The sequence below is a fragment of the Helianthus annuus genome, chromosome 5 (genome assembly GCF_002127325.2).
Source record: "Helianthus annuus cultivar XRQ/B chromosome 5, HanXRQr2.0-SUNRISE, whole genome shotgun sequence".
NCBI classification, from domain to species: domain Eukaryota; kingdom Viridiplantae; phylum Streptophyta; class Magnoliopsida; order Asterales; family Asteraceae; genus Helianthus; species Helianthus annuus.
The window spans coordinates 47,417,174-47,433,281 of NC_035437.2; the positions used below are offsets into that span (position 1 = coordinate 47,417,174).

Consider the following 16,108-nt stretch of genomic DNA (forward strand, 5'->3'; position numbering starts at 1 on the left):
TGGTTGACTGGTGATCTTTCGGCGTAACAGTGGTGCTGGTCAGTGGTCGTACTGGTTCCGGTGACGGAGGTGGCTCCCGTCGGAACAGTGGTGTTATTTGTCAGGAGTTGATGTTGTGATGATTTTATGGTGTGTGTGGTGGGTGGTGGTTGTCGGCGGCAGAGACATTCTCCAGCCGCCGGTTAGCAGTGGATTACGGTGAGATGAACAGGGTTGAACTTGGAGTTATGTGGTGGTTAACAGTGGTCAACCCGAGTAACGGTGGTGTTCGGGTCCGGTCATGGCGGTAAGTGTATTTTGAATACGATGAATCAGGCAGTTCAATGGGCTGCCAATCGGGTTATGAACTCCTGCAGTTGAACTTCTGATCAACCGACAACTATATATGAACTCCTGCAGTTGAATGGGCTGCCAATCGGGTTACCACCCGAAGGTGTGACCGACTTTGAATACAATGAATCGGGCCGGTTCGAGGTGCATTTGGATCAAGCTTGTAATGCTAAGTTTGAAGATGAGTTGCATTATGATCAGAATGTTTCTGGGAATATGAGTTATGGGCAGATCGGTGGGTTATCGGGTATTTCGGGTCAAGATTTATTTTTGTGGTTTCCGGTTAAGGAGATTCGGGTTGATGTACCGAGTTCTGGGTTGATTTACTTTGATGTTGTGTTGTTTCAAAGCAGTTTTCATTGTCAAGTTTTGAAATACCCAGGGAGTGTTTGGCGTCTGAAGATCAGATTGTTGTTGAGGTAATTTTATCTTGTTTGACATTTTGTTTTGTGAGTTTGTTGTTGGTTTGACCTTTTGTTCTGCTGTTGATTTTGATAGATTGACTTTTCATGTGGAACGAAACTGCCGGTCAACAGTCAGTCAACAAAAGTCAATGGTCAAACTGCCGGTTTATTGATAATTGTGATTGGTTTATTGTTGTATTTTAAAAAAATAAATCGACACTTAGTTATCGGGATTGTCCAAAAACAGAGGAAACTCTGCCCGATTTTCGAAAAATCCGTTATACGAAACATTTATACTTCCAATAACGGTTTTGGGGGTGGCCCGACGGTGTTCGCGGTGGTGGTGTTGGAGGTGGTGGCTGTGTGAGTGGTGGTGTCGTCGGTGTCGGAGGTGGTGGTTGTGTGAGGATAAAAAATATAAAAATTTTACGTAAAACGTAAACTTTTTAACGTAAAACGGAAAACGTAAAGTTAAAACGTAAAACGTAAACATTTTCACGTAAAAGTTTACGTTGTACTTTTTAACGTAAAACGTAAAAAGTTTTACGTAAAACGTAATATTTTTAACGTAAAACGTAAAATGTAAAAAGTTTTACGTAAAACGTAAAAACGTAATTTTTTTTACGTAAAACGTAAAAACGTAATTTTTTTTACGTAAAACGTAAAAAGTTTTACGTAAAACGTAAAAAGTTTAACGTAAAACTTAAAACGTAAAAAGTTTAGCGATATGTGTAAAAAACGGCGCGTTAAAAAGTGTGTAAAAACGGCGCGTAAAAAAACGGCGTTTGAAAAAACGACGTTTGAAAAAACGGCGCGTAAAAAACGTCTCGTTAAAAAAACGACGCTTGAAAAAGCCGGCGTAAAACCAGCGCGTCAAAAAAACGACGCTTGAAAAAGCCCGGCGTAAAAACAGCGCGTTAAAAAACGACCCCGTTATGCGTGCAAAAACGACCCGTTAAAAATCGATGCGTGAAAAAACCGGAAAACGTAATTTTTAACGTAAAACGGAAAACGTAAATTTTTAACGCAAAACGTAAAGTTTTTTAACGTAAATGACGGCGCGTAACGCAAAACGTAAAACTTTTAACGTAAATGACGGCGCGTTTAAGAAAACGACGCCTGAAAAAGTCGGGCGTAAAAAAACGGCTCTTCAAAACGTTTTTTTTTTAAATCTTAAAAAAAATTATAATAAAAATTTGATTTCAAAAAATTGTTTAACAAAAAACTCTGTTTATAATAAAAAATAATTAAGTCAAAAAAGTAATTAATGAATAGGACAAAAATGGTAATTTAAAATTAATATATATAAAAAGACAAAAAAGACAATTTTACTTATATACCCTTTAATAAGAAAATATTAAAAACATAATAAGACAAAAAGTTTTTAATATTAATTTTAACTACTTTTTATCTCATCCATCCATCTTCTTGATCTAATTGCCAAAAAGTGGTTCTCGTGGTTTTTACAACTTTACAACCGGAGGTGGTTTTTATTTTAGCGGTCATATATATATATATATATATATATATATATATATATATATATATATATATATATATATATATATATATATATATATATATATATATATATATATATAGGACAAAGATCTGTTAGGAACCACCCTTTATTGCGAGAACCGCGAGAACCAGTGTGAACACAAACAGTAATACCTAAAAAAATCTAAAAAACACCCAATTTTTTTTATTTTTTACTATTTTTTTGTAAAATTCGCTATATTTCCTTTACAATAAAAAAATAAAAAAAATTTCAAAAAAAAAAAATCCAAGTCACAGTTATCCATGCACATGTGCATTTGTATCATTTCTTTGACAAATTCCGTAATCTATTACAAATATTAGACAATTGCACTTTCATTTACACTACCACGTGTAATACGCTACTTTTTAAGTTAACAATATTAGAAATGCACATGTGCATCTATATGTATCAACATGAAATAAGGTGTTTTGGTATACTAATTTCTCTTTCATCTACCGTTCAATCTATAATACACAAACATGCACATGTGCATTTTTGTCATTTCTTTGACAAATTCCGTAATTCATTATAACTATTAGACAATTGCGCTTTCATTTACATTACCATGTGTAATACAATACTTTTTACATTACCAATATTAGAAATGCACATGTGCATTTATATGTATCAACATGAAATAAGGTGTTTTGGTAACTTTGAATACACTTTCCCTTTCATCTATCATACCATCCATAATACACTACTATTACCTCCTACCATCCATAATACAATTCCATTACCTCCTACCATCCATAATACAATACCATTACCAATATTTTCACTTTATTACATGTATGTAAACACTATTTATACCATCCAATCAACATATTACATCATAAATTGACTACTATAACCAAACCATTAACCACTAGATATAACTAACCAAAAAACATGTATATGGGCCTACTTCTCCATTCAAAATAACAAACTTTTTGTACCAAAACACGTTATATCATGGTTATACCTAATGATGCACATGTGCATATTGAATATTGGTAATGTACAAAGTAGTGTATTACGAATGGTATTGGGGGGTGGGGAGGGGGGTTTAGGTTTTGGGGGGGGGTTAGATTTTTTTAGGTTTTTTGGGGGTTTTAGTTTTTAGCATTTAGCTTGGGGGGGGGGGGTTCGGTTTTTTTAGGGGGTGGGGGGTTTAGGGTTTTTTTTTTTGGGGGGGGGGGGGGGTGGGGTTTAGGTTTTTTAAGGGTTTTTTTAGCTATTTTAGGTTGTGTTCACATTGGTTCTCGCGGTTCTCGCAATAAAGGTGATTCTCGCATGAACCTTACCCTATATATATATATATATATATATATATATATATATATATATATATATATATATATATATATATATATTAGTCATATTATGGATGTATCGGTTATTTTGAGGATCTCATGTAAACCTCAAGATACGCCTTGGTCCTGGGCTTCACTCCTGGCTCAAAAAAATTTCGTCGGCTCCGCTTCTGGCGGACGCCTTATATTACCCTGCCACGTATGGCGAGTGCTTTTTCTTTGTCATACCACCTCCGGCGAAAGCCTTTGACCATAGTGCACACGCCGCCACCTGGGGCGGGCAAGGTACGCTACCGCCACGTGATCCGATGGGCGACTCGCGAAGAGCTTAGATAAGTAAGTTTGACGTATTCCTCCCGAAGAGCTTAAATATTAAGATAAGCTTTCCACATCTGAGGAATGACGTAAGTTTTCGATTCCCATGTTAATAATGATATATAATATGATTAATTTGTGTCTTGAAAATAATCCTTCTGTCCAACTAACAAGCATATACAGAAGTTTCCAATGTCTATTACAGCGGGTGAGCTGTTAGCTTTTGATAGTGAGAGCCTGAATATGCCTGCAATTGTTCACAGCTATTTTCTTTAATCTTACGGAACGGCGGATTGTACTCCATTTGTCATTCGGTTTGTCGTGCCATCCGTAACTCGCCTATCCTGGTGTCGTGGTGAAGCGACACACTCTCCTTCACGCAGCTAGCATTCGCGTATCTGCACTCTTGCTTTCGTACCCTTGCTTCGACCGGCCCTCGCGCCACTCACCTTCTATTATGCTGCCTATTTGGAGCAGACGGTTTTCTTTCCTCAGAAGGATAGCGTTTTTGGTCACGCCATCTCTGGCATACACCTTTATTCGTTTCGCCACCCCTGGCGGACAACTTCCTTCGTTGCGTCACCCCTGGTGGACAACTTTCTTGGTTGCGCCACCTCTAGCAGACGATTTTCTTCAACCCGCCACTACCGGCGGAAGCTTTTATTCTCCCCGGAACGTTTCCAACGGACGTTTTTATCCACCTGCGCCGCTTTCGGCTGATTACTTAATCACTTTGCCACCTATGGCGAATGCTTTGGTTCACGACGTTACCCCTGTATATACTCTTTTTATTTTCAAAACAATGTTGCACCTGGGTAAATGCATAGTGAATCGCCAGTGTTCGAAGAAGATGCCAACATGAAGATTACGGGATCTTGTACAAGACAGGGAAATAGAATATTATTTCTAGGTCTACATATGAAAAGGCGTGCAAAGCTCACATACAAAAGGTGAATGACATATATCATGCCCAACGCCTTGATCTATATATAACCTAAAAAGACAAGCAGGTCAGGTCATCACTGGTGGAGTACATCGTTTAAAGACAACTGACCAGCCATAATGTCGCCTCCTTCACATCGTCGGCATTTACGCAACACCTTTGTTGGGTTACACTTACTCGCCGCGATCTCTTGGACACACAACCTACTTTGCGGAAGCCCTGTGTTGCGCCATTGCCTATCAGCCAGCCTTCAAAACAGTCACACACTCGAGATGACTTGATGCTGCATTTTATAAGCCATATTCATCTTCAAAAAGGATTTATCAAGTTTATTTAAGTTCAATGCTACCAACATTATTTACCAGCAATGAACTGGGGGGCTAGCAGGGTACAGCACTGGTACAACTCAAAGTTCAACAAATACCAAAACAAGGATGGGCGATTCAAATCAGCTAGACAACCCTAAGCGTTTGTGGATTTTGCTATAGATTGAATCACTCACCAGGTACGTGACATATCACTATTTGCTTATCAGCAAGTAAAGCAAATGATGCCATGAAATTTGGAAGGCATATTTGAATCACTCACCAGGTACGGATATGTAAACCCACACGCCATAAGCGACAGGGATTACATTACTCAGCCATAGGAAAAATAGGTGATAACTCAAGTAAAGTGTTTATTCACGCTAACCACGTAAAACACTTTATTATTTTGGGCAAGTGTCTCAAACGCCCTAGCGCGACAGAGAGGCTTACTTGTCGAAATTTAGATAAACATTTTCCGCATGCTACTAAAAGGAGCATATGTAAATCATTTTCTTCAAAATGATCGAAACTACATAAATATTATCGTCGCAATATAATACCGCCATGGGCAAGATATGTTAAAAAACAACCAAGCTCGATCATTTCGACTTGTACATAAAATATTCCTTGTTTAAGTAAGACGTGTTTTGGCAAACCTTATGTATACATACAAATAATGAAATTTTCTACTTTGTTATTTCAATGCCACTAGTGTTTATTTAAGCAGCAATAGACTGGGAGACTAGCACGGCGGGCTAACCACTCATGCCCCAACTACAACTAAGTTTTGAAAGCTGGCACTTAGTAAAACCGAGAGGCACATCGGTAGGAATAGACATCCTCAAGCTAGACAGTCTCCCTGATAATGTTCTCGCCGTTTCCAACATGACACATCGAGCACATGACGCCCCTGCTAACATTATCTAGCAACATTGAAACAAGGGAAGGGGACTGTGTAACACTAAAAGCACTATAGAATGTAGTCACCAAGACCAAAGGCCTTGGTTCGAGCATCCAATTTACACACCTGAAAACCCTTCTCCAATAACGTGATATCGGTTGGACAACTTCTTGTCAAATCTTCTTACTTGTAGGTTGGTCCTCATCGTCGTTTACGCCTTCACCAAGCTATACTTTTGTAAGGATATACCTGAGCTGGAGTTCATTATGTTGAGCTACATATTTAGGAACGCAATTCCAGGTACAATTCTTTTTTATTGTTTATTTAGTGGCGCAACGCACCTTCACTTGTTCAAACGCGCCTCGCATCTCATTGTATGTCGTTGGTCATTCTTGACTATATACATATATCTCTATATGATGGTCCGTATATACTGCATGTTTACTTGCCGATTTCTTTTTATTACCTATCAAGTTCAAAGCTGCTAACATACTTTAGCAGCACTGAACTGGGGGACTAGCAGGGTATAGCGCTATTACGCCTTAAAAGTGATCATTTTCTCTCAGGATGACCATTAAGGGGATATCCACCACATACTATCCTGCATCGGTTCTTATATAATGTGGATATTTTGATGTGCCAGACGATATTTACACTTCTCACATCATTTGGCCTACGATTATACCACTTGACACAACATATGCAAATTGGGTAGTCAGGACAAACGCACGACAAAACCAATATACTTGATTATTCGAATAAATATTCCACACGCTATGCGACGGGAAAAATACTTATTCGGATATGTATTCTCCACACCAGTCTGCGACATGGATAAAAGAAAACCCTCACGCCACAGTCGGCGAGGTAAACAGACATGCCACCTACTATAAGCATTCCACACGCCAGTGCGCGTCCAGGAAAAGCACGTAGTAGCTTACATAAAGTGCTCATTCACGCCTAACGCGTATAAAGCATTTTATTATTTCAATGAGTGTTCACTCACGCCAAGCGTGTAGAAAGCACTTTGTCGTTCAAGTGTCCATTAACGTCGCGCGGGTTATAAAGCACTTTCTGATATCTACAAGTGTTCATATAAACATTTGTAAACACAACATACCACCGCATTTGAACTGCATATCACGGTAAAAAATAACTCTGACACGAAACATTTTTCATAAAAACAAAGTCAGATGATCAAGTTATACAACGCTAAGAGTGGGAATCTTGGTAATAGATGTATTCAACCACTACTACTCTAGTGGGTATCTTGGTAACAGATGCACAATCACTGATGAAAAACCAAGTACTTGTCCTACAATTATACAAACATTGTGGGGAGCATAAATAACGCTCTAAGTACCCCTCTGAGGTCACTGAGCATAACAAGCACTTCTGCAGGAATGCATTGTATATCATTCTTTCCGGTGGCAACAATAACTGCTATAATCGGATCATCAATAACAACGATTGGTACAACCACCAGCGGTTTCACATTCTCCTAAGGTGGCATAACATCCGTATATGCGTCTATAACCACCAATGGCTGCACATTACGACAACGGGGATCCCGGTGACATGGACGCGTGGTAGGGATCTGTCACACCCCGACCACGTAAAACGACAAATCGTGGCGGAAACGCCGGGGAGTGTTGTAACAGAATTATTGTTTCAAACCATGGATACGAAGAGTTTCATTTCATTAAATATTAAACATTGTTTTAAAGTTAAACAAGCAAATCAAACATAGACTAATATCATTATTAAATCACTAAGGCCTCGTCCGATCCTAAGTGAGCATGCTTCCTATTCGCAATCAAGACTAAGCAACTTCACCTGAAACATATGTAAAAACAAAGTCAGCAAAGAAATGCTGGCGAGTACATAGGTTTTGTGAGAGTGTCAGATTCATGGCTCGTTTATACGTTGGAATAAATTGTGCAACCTTGTTAATTGTCATTAGAAAACCTTGTTTATAAAATGTTTGTATCGTAAAATGAATAACCGAATCAAAATAGTTTGGTTATAATTTATAAACCTCGAAGCCCTGAATCTTTACCCAAAACATTTGTTTTTCGTAAACCAAATCGTAAATCATTCTCGTAATAAAAATCGTATAGTTTATATCGTTTCGAAAACCTCGTTTGTGTGACATCGCTTCCAATTGTTTACCCAAATCGTTTAATTCGTTAAACATCGCTTAAGTCGTTTAAATCATTCTTGTTTTAGACCGTGAAACTACTTTTGGTCGTCTCGCTAATAACATTCAAACCTGTGTGAATCGTTTATTGTTCAACTCGTCTTCGCATTAACAAACCTCCAAAGGGTAAGTTAACAATCATCAGATTCGGTCGTTACCCACCTAACCCACACATAACTATGGGTCCGGTCTGATAACGGGATTTGTCGGATCCTATGGTACCATAACCTAATACTGGTCGGTTTGGCCGAAATTAATGAATGTCATTTGTTATGTAATTACAACCAACAAGCTCGTTCACATTATCGAAATCGTTATTAGTTTGATATAAACCATCTTACTCGTTGTGAAACCATCGTTAAAACATCGAAATCGTTTTGATACATATGAATCACCCCAAAACAATTGAAAACAGTAAAATAGGGGAACTATGTACTCACCTTCGGGTGCGTTTTTAAACGTTAACACATTCCCTCAATTGTTTATACGCCCTAAATTAAATAAGAATGATTTTTAATAATCAAGAACCACACTTTGGCATGCAATTACTACTTATGTCACTTCTGTTTTAATGTATATGAAACTGGACTGTTTTCAGGCATTTAAATAAAATGGTTAACTTATTCTAAAAATTCCCAAATTTTTACAGAACATCTTACACAAACCAAATATTATTGTGTAAAAATATCGGGGTCTAGTTCATTACCATTATTTTATAAAAATTCATTTTCCCGGACTGAAGTCAGATTTGTTACTTTCTGACCGCAGTCTACAGAATAATTCACTAAAAATTAATCGCAAGTCCGATTGATGTAATTCCAGTTGGAGGGTCACGGAGACAACAGTGACCATCTACAGTATAAGTTTCATGATCTAATCCTACACAGAATCCAGGTTATGACTGAAAATAGGACGCACATTTTCAGCAGAAAAATTCAGCTTAAGCTGCTGTTATGGAAAGACACTTTAAAAATAGTAAACAGGGTCCAAAAATTACGATTCCAGTGTCATTAGAACCGTATTTTATAAAAACACATTATAGACTTAAGAAAATAAAGTTTTTGTTAAGTTACGATGCAGTTACAGCCAGTTAAAGGTGGCTGGAAAAGCTGATCAGCATGCTGTTTTCAGTCTTTTATCATCATAAAGTGCGTTCGATTGATTCCGTTAACATGTTTAGCGATCACAACAATACTTACAACAGATTATTACTTATTTATATCAGATTTATCAAGCAATATCATATTTCATTCATCATTTTAACACTACTTTAACCATACTCCATCTTTAGTTAGTTACACTTCAAGACTTGTTTATGTTCATTTGGATTTCCATCTTTTTGATCTTTAACATCATTAACCACATAAAAACATGAACAAGATGAAGATCTAAGGAACTTACTACTAGCACAAGGCTAGGGGAGTTCGAGTGTAGAAAAGTGGTGGATAAAAGAAAACGAGAGCGGTCCTTCGACTTCCGAACGCACCAAGCTTCGTTGTGTGTCTCCTTGCACCCTTGTATGGTAATAGAATGGATGGAACAAGGTCGAATGATGGTGGTAGGGTGGTGGTTGATGGCTGCCGATTTGGGGAAGGAGGGAGGAGATGGAGTGTAGTGTTGTGTTGAGTGTGGAATGATGGAGTTTAGTGGTGTATTTATAGGATAAAATCTAATAATATCCAAGTAATATCTAAATAAAATCCAAGAGATATCATGAAGGACCTTATAAGATCTTGGAAATATTTTGTTGAGATTTGGGAGATATAAAGAGATATGGAGTGATCTTGTAGAATCCAAGTGCCATACTTATAAGACTTGTGCATATGATTTGGTTACTTCCACAAGCAAAGATCAATTAAATAAATACAATATAATCTACTTAGAAGATGAAGGTAGAGAGGGAGGAGGGTTGTCGGTCATGAGGGAGGAGAGAGAGATGTTGTGTAGTGTAAGTAAGGTGAAAATGGCCATGATTTCCAACAAATCTCCATGATCACACAATATCTAATTAAATCCAAGTGTATCAAGAAAGATCAAAAGAAATATTTGTAAGATCTTGGAAAATATAAGGTGGGTCCCTCATAGATATGACCGAAATTTGAAAGGGGGGGTGAAGTGTAATTTTTGTTGATAAATAAGATAGAAGTAGGTGTTTAATCGGGTACCGGGTATTTTATCTAGCGTTTAAATCCCGGTTTATGGCGTTCTAAATTATTTTTATTATTTTATAAAAATAAACTCGCCAAAATATTACTGAAATAACTTTCAGTTGCTAAGACTGGCTGCGTTGTCTGCGTTTCGCAGTAAAAGCACTGTGTCGCGCAGAAACACACGGTACACGCTTAAACTCTGAAAAATAACGTTTTTAAGCGTTTTAATTTATTTTTCAACACGGACCTGATTAAAATAAAATTTTAATCATAATAGAATATTTGTGGGATTTAATTATTATCCGGGTGGTCACCAACGTTCGTTTCGCAGTTTTATTGTAATTAGTTCTTTAGTTCAAATAAACATGTTTTCGCCATACCGAATCCTTCGAAACTTATTTCTAAGTTATGTAAGGGATATTTAGGGTATGTTTGGCTTACGTCACAGTTCCGGAGTGTATGTTGCATTAAACTGATTGCGTTTAAGCACCAGTTTGCGTATAACCTTCCAGAAAGTGATTTAAAGCTTGAAATTGGTGTCGAATCAAATTGTAAAATTAATAAACACAATTGCACATATAGTAACACCAAAATACACATAATAACACCAAAGCATATTGTTTTATTGATAACGGACAGTGTTTTACATAATACGATGATTACAGATCATAGTTGTCACAGGATCATCATCACATCAACATCGACTCTTTCAATGGGTTCAACGCCATTAGCGCACCATATGCTAACCGACAAAAGTCACATCAAAGGGTGAATATTCTACAGTAGCCCACACGACTGTGTGCGCACCGCTAAAGCAGAGCCACACCTGAAAAAATCATCCAAAGGCGAGGCACTTAACCGCCAAAACTCAGCCTGTTCCAAGACTCATGCATGAGACCTAACCACTTACGTACAACCTGGACAAGCTCATGGTAATGCGCTAGTACAAATGGAAACTGCCTACAACCGATCAGCGTGCGCCATGTTTGCCTAACCAATTTCCACGATGAACAGTTGTAGGATATTCATTGCTCCATTATCTCCACTCACAGCTAACCACAACCAACGTGGCCGACGACTTTCTCGCACCCGGACGACATGTAAGCCTAAAATTAGTGATCTTCACTCCCGATCTCCTAATAAGTCTAAGTGCTCCTCCCACGCTTGCACGCGGGAGCAACACTAGGCTGGGGGACATGACGAGGTATGGTACTAGACCCGACCCGAGCGGTCGGACTTTCCTGCTATTTATCACTTTTATGTTAAATATTATTATTATTATTATTACGTACTAACCTGCGAAGCCCAACGCATTGTAGTTTACATACTACACTAGGCTGTGGGCTTGTAGAGACAACCCCTAACTGGGCCTGGCCCATTGAGGTTAGGGTTTCCCATATCTCCTATATAAGGAGGTCTCCACCTCCTTACTAGGGCATGCCATATGGGCAAACACTTTTGTAGCTGGAAAAAGGGATTCTTCCCCTACCGGCCATCTCTACATTCCCCACGTTTCTCTCTTCTTGTTTGCAGGTCTAGGATGAAGCGGAGAAGATGAGGTGTAGCCGTTCATCACCGTAGAAGTATCGACCCGCTCGGATTCACTCTTTTACAGTATACATATGTAATCAATTTATATAAACACGACAATAAGTAATTCCAAGTAAATCTTAACTAAAAATTTACTAAATTGTTCGGTTCGAGGGCTCGTATTTCACGTAATCCATAAATAACGAAATTATTAAACGCGTTGATAATTTTACCAAGTCTTCATGTCGAACCGTCGGAAATGGTTGACTGAGTTGACCGAACCCATTCTACTCGAAGTTTATCAGAGCCATCTAACCAAACCGGAGCCGAACCAAAGTTGTTGACCAAACTTTGACTGTTGACTCGAACCGTACCCGAAGCAATCTAAGTGGACTAACGTTGACCCGGGCAAAATCTGACTCGAACCAAACAAAACCCAAAACTGAACTTGTGACATGACCCAGGCTGACCCAAACACCTGAACCCCATCCAATTTGCACCACCGTCGCCGTCGTACGCCGGTGTCTCCGGTGTCGGCCGTCGTCATCATCATCAACCTATCGTCATCGTCATCATCAAGACATCGAATAAAAAGAACACCTCCTGTTAGTTACAACTAAAACTTGAAAAAAAGGAACTTCAAAAGAACGAGAGAGGTGGGAAAGGTTACCGGATCTTGTCGGACAGAGACACGAACCGCCGTCGGCGGCTGTGCACCGCCGTCGGCCACCACTACCACATCGCCGCCATCTTCGATCGCTCATCGCCATCATCCTCCGTTCAGATCTGTAACAGAGGGGGGTCGGCATCTTAGCAATCATCATCATCATCATCATCATCATCATCATCATTTCCTTTGATACCAGTACATTATCATCATCATCAAATCACATCCTCAACCGCCGCAGTAGCGGCGGCGGCGCTGAAATTGTTGCCGGAACAGAGGGGTGAGTGGTGTGGTCCTTTACCGGCGAGAACAGAGGTACCCGAGTCCGATCGGACCTCCGGCTCCGGCTGCCAAATCGAATCAGAGGGAGTGGGAGTGTGGATGTGATGTCGGTTGGAGTTGTGAGGGGAATGAGGGAGTGGAGGTGAGTGTTTGTAGAAGATGATGTTATGCTGTTTTGTGTGTATTTAATATGCAGACAAAGTTAGAGAGGTTAGAGAGTTGAGAGAGTTTGTCTGCACATTTTTAAAGAATAAGAGGGGGTATGGTTCTTTATAAGGATATTGAGATCTTTAAAGATCTTGTGAATCTTGATAAAATTTTGTAGAGATGTAATAAGATTTTGTATAGATTTGTTGAGATTTTTAGAGATCTTATAAGATCTAATATATTAGGTTTAGGCTTGTGGGTTTTGGGATTGGGCCCAGCGCCCACAAGCCCATCTCATGTGTAAGTGGCCCGTAATTTCTATGAGACCCGATATCGCAACCCAAACTCCATAAGTGTCGAAAGCATAAAGTTTTTAAAATTAAAAGGCATATAATAGTGGCATTGTCAGTATTTTGTATGGTATCAGTTCGTTGCTGTTTGATGTTCCGCAGATTCCACGCGAATCTTCATACGCGTATTGTAAAGTCGGATAAACGTTCCTAGGCACTCCAAAGGCCTAATTAAGTTAATTTGCGCTATATACACTATTTATTATTGCGTTAATCACCTGTTAATCATGAAATTTAGGGCGTAAACTACCGGTTGTCACATTCTCCCCCTGTTAATAAAATTTCGTCCTCGAAATTTAGACTACGTTAACTCCTTAGAGTTACGTTATGCTTAAGTAAACACGAATAATGTCAAAGGAAACGAGATATACTGATACAGTCACCAATGTGACCAAGTTAACAGGGGTCCAATAAAAGAGGAATTTCAACCAATAGAATTCTAAGTGGACGTTTACCATATGCAAATGAATTCTAGAAACGATAATATCCACTAAATGGAACTTAGAATCAACAAGTTCAATGAAATAGTTTTGCATGAAAAGCTCGATCATGATCAGCCCAAGCTGCAAGTTCTACCGACACCACAAGGTGTCGTAGTGAATGAAACAATTCAAATATAGCGGTGATCGAACTAGTATCACCTGTGTTTTGCATAAAACGCTCAATCATGATTAGCCCAAGCTACAAGTTTGTACTGACACCACAAGGTGTCGTAGTGATTTAAATAATTCAATAATAGCGGTGATCAAACAACTTCACCGTGTTTGAAATCAAATGAAAGCGCAATAAAGTGAATCTGAAAGTTTGTTTCAAATGACATCATAGGATTTTCAATTGAAAATGGAACATCAAAGAAATAGTGTTTTCGATCGAAGACGAAGAAGCAATAAATATCGCAAAATATCCTATCGATGTTGAAAGAAACTTTAGTAGGTACACCGGAATACAGAATGAATTTGTGTACCATTTCCTTAACACACGATTATGTTAAGACTGCTGTAATATGACAAATCAAAGCGGATTTAAAGCAAATCAATAAATAAATAATTTAAATCCATGCATGAGATGTGTAAACGAGATTAGCGCAAGCTTTAATTAGTGAAAACACCATCACAAGGTGTCGAAATCAACAAACAACTTAATGGAGTCGTAGACCAAATGTCACACCCCTATTTTCCACGTGTCACCGGTGGGCACGGTGGGGAGTATCGTGACGTAGTTGATATCATCATAGTCAAACAACACAAATTTAAAATGCACAGCGGAAGTAAAAAGATAGATTTATTTCAACCGAATAATTATTGTAATATTAAGTATCACAACAGTTGAAATAGATCCACAGGCAGATCAAAAGAAAAGGGAACTTGTTCAACAGATTTATTGCATCCAAGCTTGCGAGACTCTAAGAGATGCTAAGGAGAGGCCAGCCTATTACGCGTAGAACCTGCACTTAACCTTTTTGGGAAAATACGTCAGTTTACACTAGTAAATACAATTTAACTGACTCATTTTGAAAAGGTTTAAAATTGATTTGAATGCACATGGCACAAAAAGATTTTTAAAACTTGGGATAATTATTTGAATATAATACTTGTAAAGGATTACATGTTTGTTATGCGTTCAGTTTGCCCGGTTTGTGCCGGGTTAAAGATTAATAGACACACCACATGATATAGTCCTGCGGCGGGAAACCAGCGGTCATACCTTAATAAATGTAAATGCACTGACGGGTGTACGCCTACACCAGTGTGCTAAGGTCGTGGCCATTCTATGAATGATGCCAAGGATATCCGGGACATGGTCATTAAACTCCCAAAGGCGTAAAACAAACAAAACAAATTTTACTTTTTCAAAAATCACATTTTAAGGTGACAAGGGCATAATAGTCAACAATTAGGCAATTAGCGGAAACATGCATATGATTCGGATATCTAATGAACCAAGTTGTATAATCACATAGGGTTATACTAACATATAAATAGGTCCAAAAGAAGCACTAAGGCAATCCTAAACTTGGCTTAAACGGGCCAGGGCTGAAAGTCAAAGCATAAGTCAAACTATGCGATTTTCGGTTCCAAACCGAGGCTAAAACTGAAAATTGTCGAGTTGAACATGTTTAGACATGTTCTTATATTATTTACCAAGTTATATTAATGATAAAACAGGTTGCATGTATCCTACATTGCTAATTATGCATTAATTTGAAAATAAGCATTATGTTGACTTTTTAAAGTAAGCTTTGACCCGACAATTGACATAGTTAGAGTGGGAATCTGAGAATACCCTTTTAAGGGTTTATTACGCACATAATTACTTACTTATAGGTATTTTTAATTCGAGATTTGACTGGATAATTATAGCTTAATCTCGAAGTCAAACCTTAATTACGACGGTTTGACTTTTAGCTAATTAACTAAGCTAAACTGAATTATAAAGGATTAAGGACACTACAAGAGTCCTAAGTATGATTAGGGACCTAAGAGAAGCTTGTTGAAGTCCAGAGATGCTCCAGAGAAGTCTTGAAATAAGTTGTAAATGAGCAAGTGAAAGTTGCAACATGAAGAACCCTTTATATAGTGAACAACATTGCATGATCTTCTTACACATAAGTCTAGGACTAAAACCAGATGTTTCCATGTGTCCCTAAAATGCCAAAATACCAGTTACAAGTCCCTGAATTCGAAAACCACTTAAGTAAGGCGGTGGAACTGGCTGAACAGGCAGCTGTCCATTTTCTGCTGCC

General features: G+C 38.3%; 1 protein-coding gene across 1 annotated transcript; it reads left to right on the plus strand.

Moving 5' to 3' along the window:
• Positions 1 to 280: 280 nt before the first annotated feature.
• LOC110942896 lies at positions 281 to 1,101 on the plus strand. Its single transcript, XM_022184658.1, has 4 exons — positions 281 to 286; positions 400 to 633; positions 684 to 749; positions 829 to 1,101. The coding sequence occupies exons 1-4, from the start codon at positions 281 to 283 to the stop codon at positions 1,099 to 1,101; spliced, it is 579 nt and encodes a 192-aa protein (XP_022040350.1).
• The last annotated feature ends 15,007 nt before the right edge of the window (positions 1,102 to 16,108 follow it).

What these genes read in the sequence shown, in the direction of transcription:
- LOC110942896 (XM_022184658.1), top strand. An exon ending in TTAAGGAGATTCGGGTTGAT is followed by an intron (nt 634 to 683) that starts GTACCGAGTTCT and finishes GTTTCAAAGCAG; the next exon opens with TTTTCATTGTCAAGTTTTGA. An exon ending in AAGATCAGATTGTTGTTGAG is followed by an intron (nt 750 to 828) that starts GTAATTTTATCT and finishes TGATTTTGATAG; the next exon opens with ATTGACTTTTCATGTGGAAC.